Source organism: Egretta garzetta, unplaced genomic scaffold (genome assembly GCF_000687185.1).
Source record: "Egretta garzetta isolate BGI_Z169 unplaced genomic scaffold, ASM68718v1 scaffold638, whole genome shotgun sequence".
NCBI classification, from domain to species: Eukaryota; Metazoa; Chordata; class Aves; order Pelecaniformes; family Ardeidae; genus Egretta; species Egretta garzetta.
This window is the reverse complement of record NW_009260676.1, coordinates 81,496-93,123: the sequence shown is the minus strand read 5'-3', so window position 1 is coordinate 93,123 and position 11,628 is coordinate 81,496. Positions and strand designations below refer to the sequence as shown.

The 11,628-nt window shown below is 49.4% G+C and overlaps 1 protein-coding gene across 7 annotated transcripts in view; it reads right to left on the bottom strand.

Annotated features, from left to right (window-relative positions):
• PLD1 (phospholipase D1) overlaps window positions 1-11,628 on the bottom strand; it is a 99,231-nt gene that overhangs the window by 20,213 nt on the left and 67,390 nt on the right. For 6 of the 7 annotated variants that reach the window (XM_035901171.1, XM_035901172.1, XM_035901173.1 and 3 more), the window contains 7 exons: window positions 10,865-10,975; window positions 9,321-9,527; window positions 8,432-8,648; window positions 7,370-7,483; window positions 5,162-5,290; window positions 4,695-4,813; window positions 4,424-4,537 (listed from right to left, as the gene is read on the bottom strand). In XM_035901171.1, the coding sequence (XP_035757064.1) occupies window positions 4,424-4,537; window positions 4,695-4,813; window positions 5,162-5,290; window positions 7,370-7,483; window positions 8,432-8,648; window positions 9,321-9,527; window positions 10,865-10,975 (1,011 nt within the window). The remainder of the gene's footprint in view (window positions 1-4,423; window positions 4,538-4,694; window positions 4,814-5,161; window positions 5,291-7,369; window positions 7,484-8,431; window positions 8,649-9,320; window positions 9,528-10,864; window positions 10,976-11,628) is intronic. The other variant, XM_035901175.1, reaches the window with a different exon arrangement.

The following is an 11,628-nucleotide window of genomic DNA, read 5'->3' as shown; positions in this document are numbered from 1 at the left end:
AATTCTTCCATACGCACAGCTCAGGCTGCAGCCCGGGCAGGAGCTCAGAGCCCTTCCACCTCCACCGGCACGGCCGGCGACGAGCGCCCACGCTGCCCCTTCCCCACCTTCTGCCCTGCTGCGGTGGAAACCTGGGGCCACAAAGCGCAGCCCCGGGGGCTGGGGACCTCTGGCAAATGCAGTCTGGATTTGCACTTCAGAAAGCTGCAGACTGTCGCTGCCTAGCATACAAAGCACCAGTAACTTTTTTTTTTTTTCCCTGCTAGTTAACTTTGTCCCTGCTCCAAAGAGCCGCTTCTCTTCCCAAGATAAGGTGCCGAGTCCTGCTCTGAACAAAGGTAACTTCCACACCTTCATTTACAGCAGCGATAGCTGAAACCGCTGGGGACGAGGAATAAATGCCCTTTTCTGAACTGGGGGCTTGAGAGCCCCAAAGCCCCTTGCTTTCAAAGATAACTTTATTCCGAAGCCAGGATGGCACCTGGCACAACAGAACCACCACTCAGGACCATCTCTTTCCACCACCACGGCTTTCCAGCACATCATCCACCTGCCCTTCCCTACCCTCCTCTTCACCCCAGCTCCCTCCGCACACCAGGCTGCCCACTGTTTTGGGACCCTCATCCCTCTGCCCTCCCCCCAGAACAACGCATCACGCATCGTCCTAAAAAGCTGGCTCAAGCATCACCCAAAAAGCTCACATTGGGTACAACCCTGAATCCACGTGTGGAGGGAAGAAAAGGTGTCAGAAGATGCTGGCTGGGGCAGCGGAAGAGGTGTAAGGTGCTCCAGCTTGGACCTCCTCAAAATAAAGTTATTTTCAACCTGGGTCACCTCCGCGGCCAGCACCGATCAGGGCGCAGCTCCGCAGCCACAGCGACAAGCGAGGAGGTAGCGGGACAAGGCCACCAATGTCAGTGGCTCTGTGGCCACCAAGGGCAGCGGCTCTGTGGCCACCAAGGGCAGCATCGCACGGACGTGGCACGCGCCCCAAGGAGGTGACACTGCAGCTGCAGCGCTCAAAGACGAAGACGCACCCTGAGATTTCCCACGCAGCCCTTCCCTTATCACTGATGTTCCGTCTCACACTTCTGCACATCTCGCCTTTCCTGTCAAGGTATTTAAAGTGAGCTGGTTTAAACCCAAGCTATTTTCCTAGGGGAAAAGGCTGCACGCTGCCCAGAACAGCCCCTGCCAAGCAGAGCCGGTGTCTCCGTGCTCCTCCTCCTCCTCTCCCTCAAGCCTCTCAACAGCAGCGCCGAGTGCTGTGCCGGGCTTGTCATCCCTTTAACCAATGCAACAGCAATAAAATGCGCATAAATCCTGAACAACGCAAGCTCTCACGCAGACTTCAAAGAGGTAAGGGCATTAGCCATTGCCAGAGCATTAAATTTTCATTGCATTTACATCAGGAACTGGATGTTGCCTCACCATGTCACGTCCTTTGCAGCGCTGGCTTTGGCTGATAACTGCAAGCTCTGGAATGGAAATAGAGAGATGGAAAAAACCTGGCACTGCCTTTGGCAGATGGCTATTTGACTCTCGCAAAAAAATCAACGTGCAGTCGCATTGCTATTGCGAGCAAAGCCCAGAAGTTCAAACGAAAGAGGAGGAAAGACCACGTCTGATTAACCCAGGGAGCTGTCAGGCTCGGCTCCTTCCCAGCCCCGACCTCCGCATCCTTTCCCGTGCATGCTGCATTTGTCCTCCCTGCCCAGGGGAAAGCCCCCGTCAGTGCCGCTCCTGCTGTCCCTACCCTCCCCAAAATGCTTCCCTCCTCCCTGCCCCGGCAAAGGAGAGCAAAACCAGATGGTACAACGAGGTTAAAATTTGCTGCTGACGGGTCAGCGGCTCGGGCTTGCAGCAACGTTGCGATCCCCACCAACCCTTTGTGTTTTCCCCTCCTCTGATCTGCCCACAATTGAAGACAGATTTGCAAACAGGCTCAGAAAGAAGAAAACTGCCAGCCAGACTTTCTTCCATCACCCCACGGCCAAGGACAGTCACTGGATTCTGGATTTTACCTCGGGGCAGTAACTTCCGCCTATGAAGCCCTCACACAGTGCCAAAAGGGGGATTAACACAGGTTTGGCTGGTGGCCAGCCAAAGCACTCAATATCAAGAAGAAGAACGATATTGCTCTAGTTTTTCTGGATAAAAAAAGTTGGTGATAGGTTTTAGGGTATCTGCTTATTCCTGAGCTGGGCTGTACGGCTGGAAGGAGATGTGAGGACCTGCAGCCCTCTGGTCTGAAAGCAGTAAATTGGCCAGGCAAGAGGCTGATATTCCTGTGACTGCAGGAGGGGAGAAGCCACGCAGGGACCCCCCCAGGCACAGCCCAGGAGCCCCAGAAAAAGGCAACCAGGAGGAGGGGAGGGGGGGAATCAGATCCCAGCTGCAGGTGTCGTCCCCCTCTCCCCATCTCCTGCAGCAGCCAAATCTCAAACCTTCATCAGGAGCAGAGCCCGAGCCGCTCACCGACCCGCAGCGGGGACGTCAGGGATGCTCAGGCCACTTGTGCTACCCAGGGGATCGATGGAAACCAGGCCAGCGTGAGCGTTATGGAGGAGACAGCCAAAATTACAGCGCGTGCATGCAAAACCACGCCTCGGAGCTCGAGGAGATCTTCCAGAGATCATAACCCAGCTGCAAGCACCCAGGCAGGGTGCACCAACCCGGGCAGAGGAGCCACCCTCACCGCTTCCACCGAGCTGGGTGCTGCCAACGCTTCCCCCCCAGCCTTCCCTCATACCAGGAAGGCTGGCACATTGCAGGGCAACGCGTTTTCAGCCTAATATCATATAGTTTTATTTCTCTGGCTATACGCAGGAGCTGGGCTACCCTGGCAGGTCTCTAAAAGCTGCAATTTGACATAAATTAGAAATGAGCACGGTAGTTTCAAATTAATAATTTACAAGACGAACCTGCTCTCTTTTCGCTGCTTACGGCATCACCGAGGACAGCCCCTCGTTTCCTGGCACGTACCCGTGCTTTGCAACGCCCCAACGACGTCGCGCCGAGGCTGGTTTCCAAACGGCTCCCCTATCCCACAGCATCGGTCTTGGCAGCATTTAGAATCGCCTGAGCCCCATCATCCTCCTCTCCCACGGGCCGATGCCCTGAGCCAGCAGCTCTGCAGTCCGGACCGAAGGGAAGGTGGACCTGGACTGTGCCCAGTTTAGCTTCTCCTTTGGGAACTGCCTCCAGTTCTGTAACCAGCAGAGCTTAACTTTTTGCTACAGCAAACCCCGTCATTTAGAAGTGGAGGCTTATCTTGTGGTTAGAAGGGGCTCAGGGGACACCAGCCCCCTCACTTCCAGGAGAACAGAGTTTCCCCAAACACTGATGTCACGGACACAGCCAGGGAAGCATTTACAGCCACGGGGCAGCATGGTGGTGCCTGAAGCGAGACTGTTTCTCCACAAGCCGCGGGCGTTGTTTTGGAGGCTGATGCAAACGCCCAAGATCCGTGCCACAAGAGCCGGTGCTGGCCATCCCCCACACCACGTGGGGAGGAGCAGACAAGGCCCTGGCGACTCACAAACCCAGGAAAATGCCATCTTCTTACACTAAGCTTCCCCAAGCGTTGCTGTCATCTGGGTGGGCCCCTTACGAAGAGCAAAGGCACGCATTTTTCCTGGTTTTGGTCTAATTGCTCTTATTTCATACATCTTTCATCCGCAGAGACGCACAATTGTTTTGCTGCTTCAGCGTTAACTATTTGGATTTTGTATTCTTTGACAAGCCCGTGTTTCTGCCGGGTGACAGTAGTATTCAATATATGCACTCCATATATGCTAACTGGGTTTTAAATATAGGTATCGTGGCAATTATGCCTGCGAGGATGACCGCTGCAAACGAGAGCGTGGGCTGACTGTGCAGAACTGCAGAGGACCCACAGGACGGAGGGGCTGCGCAATAAAATGCAGACGAAGTTCAATGCAGAAGGCAACAGCCCCGGGGACTCCACTTAATGCTGACCACTACCCGTCTGAGCAAGGCGTCGGGGGCCTGGTAGGCTGCTCTAAGATCTGGGATAAACACTCTGGGCAACCTCAACCCCTCAGGCCTTCCCAAAACATAAACCACAAACATTAGGCACTAGAAGAGCAGCAGCAGAGAACAAAATGGAAAATTACACAGCTATACAAGGTCATGGTGTTCCCACAGCTTGAGTACTGCCTAAGCTTGGTCCTCTTACCACAAAGACGGAGATATAAATTAATGCATCTCTTCGGAAAGAGCTGCATTATTTTGCTGTAACTGAGGATCCAACCAACTATGCTGTGAGCTAAATTAAGTAAGAGTTTTTCATTTTATATTTTCAAGTTCTGCAGAGGGTCTGTCAGACATCGACACTTGCTGAAACGATTCAAACCAAGCTCTCATAGGAGTAGGTGAGCAGGAGATCATCAACACCCACCTGGACTGTGGCATGAACAGCCTCGGGCACCTGATACTTCAGCTCGTTAGCAGTTTGCTGAGATTTTGGCAACAGGAATGGGTAGGACAGGGACCGGTACTTGGGCTTCATAATCTGCCCGGGGGGGAAAAAAAAAAAATCCTTGAAGAGATTGCAACGTAGCAGAATAACATTAAAAAAAAATAATAAGACGCCTGCCGAGGGAGGGCATGTGAGTGAGGCAGGGTCTGTATTTATTTCCGCGCCCCCAGCAGCGATGCCCGCACCCCACCTTGGTGAAGTTCCAGCGCTGGATGAAGTGTCGGGCGACGTCACGCGCAGCTTTGCCGTGCACCACGGAGGAGATGTCATGCCAGGGCATCCTCGGGGTGGTGTATCTGTCAATGAAGTCTGCGGGACAGGAAAGCACGTTTGGGCCTCCTCAGACAAAGGACATGAACGTGGAAAAGCATGGCGTTCCCCTCCTCAAACAGAAGTTTCTGGGACATGACACCGAGGGCTGTGTGGGTGAATTTAGACTTAACATGCAATTGCTGGCAGCCCCACTCCATGGACCGCACCAGCATAATTGGCCCTAGAACCTCTCAAAGGGAGCTTTGCTGCCTCCTCCTAGCAGCCAAACTGACATAACCTCATTACCTCTGGCTCAGAAGCAGGAAAAAATACAGTTTGAGACTGAGAAGATGCAGAACAGGGTTTGGGGGAAAGTAAGGACTTCCAGGGTACAAAGGCACCTACCAGCAAAAGGTTTGTCAAGTTGAACCCAGTCTTTAAAGACGAAGTTGCAATAGTCTTTCCCGTGCCAGAATCTGGTTTCCCCAAGCAGCTCGCCAACGCCCGTCTTCAAGCTGCGGATGGATCCTTTATCTGTCACAGGTAAACAAGATAACAAAAGATAACAAAAGATAACAAAACCAGACGCTCCAAAGTCACAGCTGTCCATGGCACAGCACCGGCGAGAGACTCGCTGCCAGGGAGAAGCATTGGTGGGACGTGCCCATCCCAGCTGGCTGAAGCGGTTTTCTCCCTAGCCTTTCTGTTTCTTTCAAAGGATGCATATTAGTATTTTTTCTTCCCCATTTTAATATTTGTTATACAATCAGGACAGGTTATATATAGGAGTCCGCTACAGAAACAAAAAGCAGATGCTGAATTCTCTCTACACGGGACTAAAACATCACCCTATAATCATTTGTCTTTCCACAGGCCTATGACACCTAAACATTACCACGTGGCAGTCCGCTCCCAGCTGCAGCTGACCTTAGTGGTATGTACAGGGCACCACGTATGTCATCTACTTAATATATTTTACAACACTAAGGAACTAATTCCAACTTCTCTGCTAGAGGGTTGATGATTTTGCCTCTCTAGCAGGGTGTATCTCCTCTCGCAGAAGCGAGTCTTTATTAACTAGAATGAGATGATTAAAATGTTCCCTCATTAAGTATTGTGGGGTTTGTTTTATTTTGTTTTTCCAAACAGCAATGTCATCTTTTGATATAGTTTTACACAGTGAACAAATGGACCCCGAATTCCAAATTAATGGCGATTAAAATGGTCTGAAGTATCATAGACGGGAATATTCCCTCCTAAGAGGATCCCTTTTCTAGAGCGTGTATTTTGGTGCAGAGTGAACTCTTTCCTCAGTGTTAAGAAAACCAGAACTGTTGGCCTAGACCATGAATGCTAACCAGGTTACTTCCTGACCCTGAGAGCAGCCTTCATCTACTGTACCAAATACTAATGCAGTAATTACACAGTAACAGGCCAACAGCAGAAGCCTTCTCCTAACCCAACCACATCGCCAGGTAACCACAAAAACCCCTTAGTACAAAAACCCCCTTTCAACAGTCAACAAAATACACCTGGGCAGCAGCGCGACAAGATGGGTTGACACAAAAGCAAGCCCTGCCGGCACTGCTGTAACCCCACCGAGCCGAGCTGAGCCAAGCCATGCCAAAAATGCCGTGCAGCAGGCATGCACCACCATGGGCTTGGGAAGCATGAGCGTGTAGTGAGAGTCCAGGTGGAGCTGGAGAATCGCCAACTCTGTGTGCTCGAATGGGAATGGGTGGGACACGCTCTCCGGCCAAAACACACTTCACGTACCGGAGCTTGGATGACTGCACACCGACTCATGAATGAGCATGAGGTGACCACAGGGGAGACCACACTTCATTTCCATGAAGCAAATGCATCTCTTCCTTGTTACCTGCCACTACTTTGTAACCAATATTTTATAATTGGCAATTAGTGCCTTAGGGGAAGACGTTAGCAAGAGGAAGATGTTGAAGAACTGCTCCTCACCCCATACCAGAACTCAAAGGCATCTTGGTGAGGTACCATACTGCGAGGCCCTTTCAGCATCGGTCCGGAGATCACAAGAGCTCAGTGCTCATTACCACCCAACTCCTTTCTCAATCGAGTACGCTTACATTGATTTCAATGAGGAGCAAAAAAGGGGGGCCCCAACTTTTAATCTGAACATAGGTCTGGCAGCAGCCACTTCGCCGTTTCCTCTCTCTGTTTATGTGCCTCCCTACATCAGGCTTACTTTAAAGTATCCAGTGCAGAAGTTCCCAATTCCAGTAATAAGCCCCTTTGCAGGATGAGAGGTGCCGAAATCATCATATACCAGAATGAGAGCCATTTCCTCAACTGTTCCCTGTTGCTGTTATTGCAAATTTTTGGGGGTTTTTGATTTTGGGGTTGGGTGTTTTTTTATTTTTCTTTAATTATTATTTATTTACGCTGCAGGTTTTGTGGCTTCTGGAGAAGGCTCTTCTGCCAGGATGCCCTCAGAGGGGCGCTGAGGAGTTGGGAGAACAACAAGCAGCAAAGGCCGATCCTGGCACCCAACCTAACTCTCACCATTGTCACAATGCAAAAAAAACCATCAGCAGCTAAAGCCTGAAGGGGTCTGCACCTCTGCCTTCCTCCACTTACCCTTCTGAGGCTCAGCGAGCCCCTCTTTGGATTCACTGTGGTGACGGAACACTTTCAGATGGGGCTTTAAACTCTGGATTATATTCGGCTGACTTCTAGTGGGGTTACAGTAACCTGCAGAGAGTCAAGACGCTCTGTTTATGGCAAACACGCACGTCCACTTCTGCTCCACCGGTGCCTGACCCTGCCTGAAGACACCATGCGTGCCACCGAGCGAGACGCCAGTTTGCTGGAACTACAAATAACCAATAACGTGCAAAGGACCAAACTGAAGTCCCGGCTCATTTTCAACCAAACAGATATATTGAAGTAGCAAAGCCATGTCTATCTCCTGAGCTGACTGCAACCAACGCAGACGATGCTCCAGCAAGGCTTCTGCCGGCCAGAGGTGGGAGTAAGATCTGCAGGGAGTGATGGAAACTCAAATAAACAATGTAGAGCTTCATGGGCTGAGGACATCAGAAACAGATCTCAGGAAGGACTCCGTGCTAGAACAAATGTCAAACCCATCCTTGTAATTTTAGCTGTGAAGCTGTTTTTAACGTGAGGAAGTAAAAGGTGCATTCAAATATCCAGCTGTTGGATAGTCTCTCCTCTCTAGCAAAGTGGGTAAATTGGGAATATTTCCATTTAAGTGAACTGATTTAAACCTAGGTAACACTGGCCGACAAGAGGGGATAATCACAGTCAGAAACCGTTTTGCTTGCTATTATAAATACGAGTCAAAAAATGAAAAGATTCAGTTCTCCCTTGCAGGAACAAAAAATTTTCCAACAATCTAAACATTTGGGAACACGTACAGGGTATCGCGTCACCTGATGGCTCATGACAATTGCTAATTAACTCAATCCAAATCCACTTAAAACTTTTCTTGCCTGTTTTGCAGCGACACAGATTTACATATTGACTACGCATCGTTATTATCCTGATAGTTAAGAAATTCATCAACTCGCCTGACAAAGAACACATTACCCTAGAAATCATGTGAATCTGCGCAAACACCCACCCACCCGCCACCACGCACACTTCATCCATGTTGTTTAGTTGAAAAACATTACTTACTTGATTCACTGTCTATGCTGCTGACACTGTCAGCGTGGTGCATGCCGTGCCTGTGGAGATGCTTGTAAATACTGAACCTTGAAAATTTTTTGGGTTTTCCTACTCCTTTCATTTTCGGTATGTCTGGGGCGTCTTCTGCGTTCCTCTGGAACAAGTGGCTCTCTGGGGACAGAGCTTCAGACTGCAGGGGGATGCATTCAGACGACTCCGCTGCAGACTTAAAAGACAAAGGAGGTTGCTGCAGGTGATGGCCGGACAGGTTCCCCTTTCATTACAGATCTATGCTCAGAAAGAACCACAAGCCAAACTTTGCTCCGTGACAAAGACACGGTGGGAACTATGAATGGTTTTGAGGTAGAGATTCTGTACTGAGGAAACACTCAACAGAAAAAGCACATTAATGCTAGCAGTACATTCTTCAGTCCCATAAGTTTACTCTGCCTTATTACTCCCCTTGAAATTCTCATAAATTTAGACCTCTTAAATTTTTTAGAGCTCTCTGGATGTGTACAGACCCACGTTAGCAGAAAGCTCGGCAAGCAAGGCACCTGCTGAGGGCCAGCATATCCAGAAGTTAGGAGCACTCCGGGAGCGCCTGCTGTGCATTTCTAGCTAAGTTTTATTAAGAACTTAGCCTCCAAATTGTGACTGCTGCTACAAGCTCCAGGGGCAACCCAGCTGTCTATCTCCATGCCCTAGCAAGGGCTGGTCAGGATCTACCCTAAAGAGTCATTCAATATGCAGATGCTTCTGCCTTCCCATTACTATTCCTCTTTAAACCTCCTAAACCCAGCCCTACACTTAGAAGTGGACATGGCTTGCTCATCCCCACCACAGACCTGACACGTGGATGTTGAAGGTGGGCACCAGCTGGAGCAAGGTTACTTACGGCCAGGTTGGTCGTCGACACCGACTTCACTGCCACCATTCGTTTGACACTGCCCACGTCGGTCAGGCGATGCTCATCATCATCCCACCTGCCGTACGCCAAGTCGATGCCACCCACAAATGCCACGGACTGGTCAACGATGACGAGCTTCTCGTGGTGGGCCCAGAGGTACACGGAGGAGGACACGTGGTCTGGGTGTCTCATCACCTGGGGAAAGAACCAGCAATTGAGCCCAGTGTCGCTGCCCAATTTACAACCTTCCAGCCAGAGAGCTGCCCAGAGGGGGTTTTTTTGGCTGCTTAGGATGATGGGGAAGCACCAGAGTTTTTAAGATGCCTCTGCACAGACTGCTGTAACTACTGAAGCTACATGACTCTCCCCAAGTTAGGCTCAGCCTTACTGGCAAGGCAGGTCCTTCCCCAGGATGCAGGTATTCCCAAGCAGCGATGGTTACTGATTGATGTTGGGATCACCAATTGTGTTCATAAGAGGACTATATTCAAAGCCACTTTCAACAAGTAAAATCATGCTTTCAGCAGAGCTATAAGAGCTGAGCTTTCAAACACAGAGTCTGCTCTAAAAGAAAACAACATATTGGTGATCTGACTCACTGCTTTGGTTGTTGCCACTACATAAGTGAAATGAGAACTTGGCTGGTTTTTTCCCCAATTTAAAATCAGCAAATTGTTTGACATTTGTTTACGAGATTCTTTTTGACATGTGTTTGTGGCAAAGTAATTTCTATATCTAAGCATTCAAGTATACAGTTTAATTTTTTATTTTTTTATGTTAGAGGAGAGCCATTAGACCAGCTTCCTGGGGAAAGAGCTAGAGAGCTTCACCTGGCTGCTCCCAAAACCTGTTACGCACATAGCGCTTATCTTCCAGTTACACCTTCCAGCCTTGCTGCAAAGAGGATGGTGAATGGATGCTTCCCTTTGCCGTGACAACTGGTCAAGTGACAATAAATCTATCATTCTAGCAGTTTGTTAGTCACCCTCGTGCATAACATATACCTTATTCCTCATTAAAATGTACATCTCTAATTTCAAGAGACTGGATCTGGCCTTATCTACTGGTTCGTCTGCCACAGTTCATTTTCTGCTCGGTGGCAGAGCAACGGCGAAACAGCAGAGGACAGCGCGGTGCTGTTCATTTACGACGGAAACGTAAACATGCGGTGTTGACTCTCGCCATCTACGTATGAGCAGAAATGCTGAAACGAGACAACGTTCTCCAACTGTAATTTTCCATTTGATGTAACCCCATTAACTTGTCACATGAAATATGTTTCCTGTGAATTAGATGAATAGTTGCTTTGGCAAGGCTAAACCAAGCAATTTTATGTTCAATTATAACCTAAAGAAATGAAGCTGCCAGATGTGGCAATTGCCCTATGGGTATGTCTTCTCTGACTATTTCCACTGTAATGGTGGGAAACGCTGTTCTTCCAGTTCACACCCAAATACAGCGAGGGTCAACACCAGCTATCGAGAGCAAATGAATGCAAACGTCCTTCATGCGACCGCCTCACGCGCCATTACCTTAATGTTTGGATGGAGGTGCATGAGCGTCCGCTTGCTATATTCACTGTTGATCCCTAGGGCAAGCTCCACCTCTTTGTACAGCATAACAAAAATTCTCACTCCTTGTTGCTGTCAGAAATAAAAAAGAAACACACGGTATGAAGGTATTTCAATGGATACAGTCCATTTCTGAAGTGAAGTGAAGAAAAGCAAAGAGGCAGTAGGCATGTCGTGTCTGCAGCCAAATGCAGGCTGAGGTCACTTGTTCTTGATTATGCTCTTCCAGATCCACCACGGTGACCCCACAGCGTGCAAGGCCCCACACTGCTCAGGAAAGCTCTTCAGCTTCCAGAGAAGGGCTCAGTTCCTGGATTTGTGTGTGAAGAGCTGAGCTACGCCAAAGCCCATCAACAGCTCATTCTCACAGTACCCATCCTTTGAGGTGAAATTTTGCAGATGTGATTCGCTCCACTTACAATAACATTGCAGACATTCACGGAAGATCCGTTTTCTGTTGCATGTTGCCCTGAGGTTTGCCTACAGTGACAAGAATCTGCAGGACAACGATACCAGTGTGGTCATACAGACATCCCTCTCCTACAGGGGATGCAACCAACCCAACGCCACCAAACCAGCTCTTTCTGCTGGTAGAGCTAAACAAGCTCCTGGAATAGAATAAGCAGAGCCCAAAGGATGGTGCTTTTCTTAAGTGAAACATTACCCATGCTAGGGTGTCTGAGGACACTTGTTAAAGCACTTTCCAAGCTGCCAAGTACTTCATA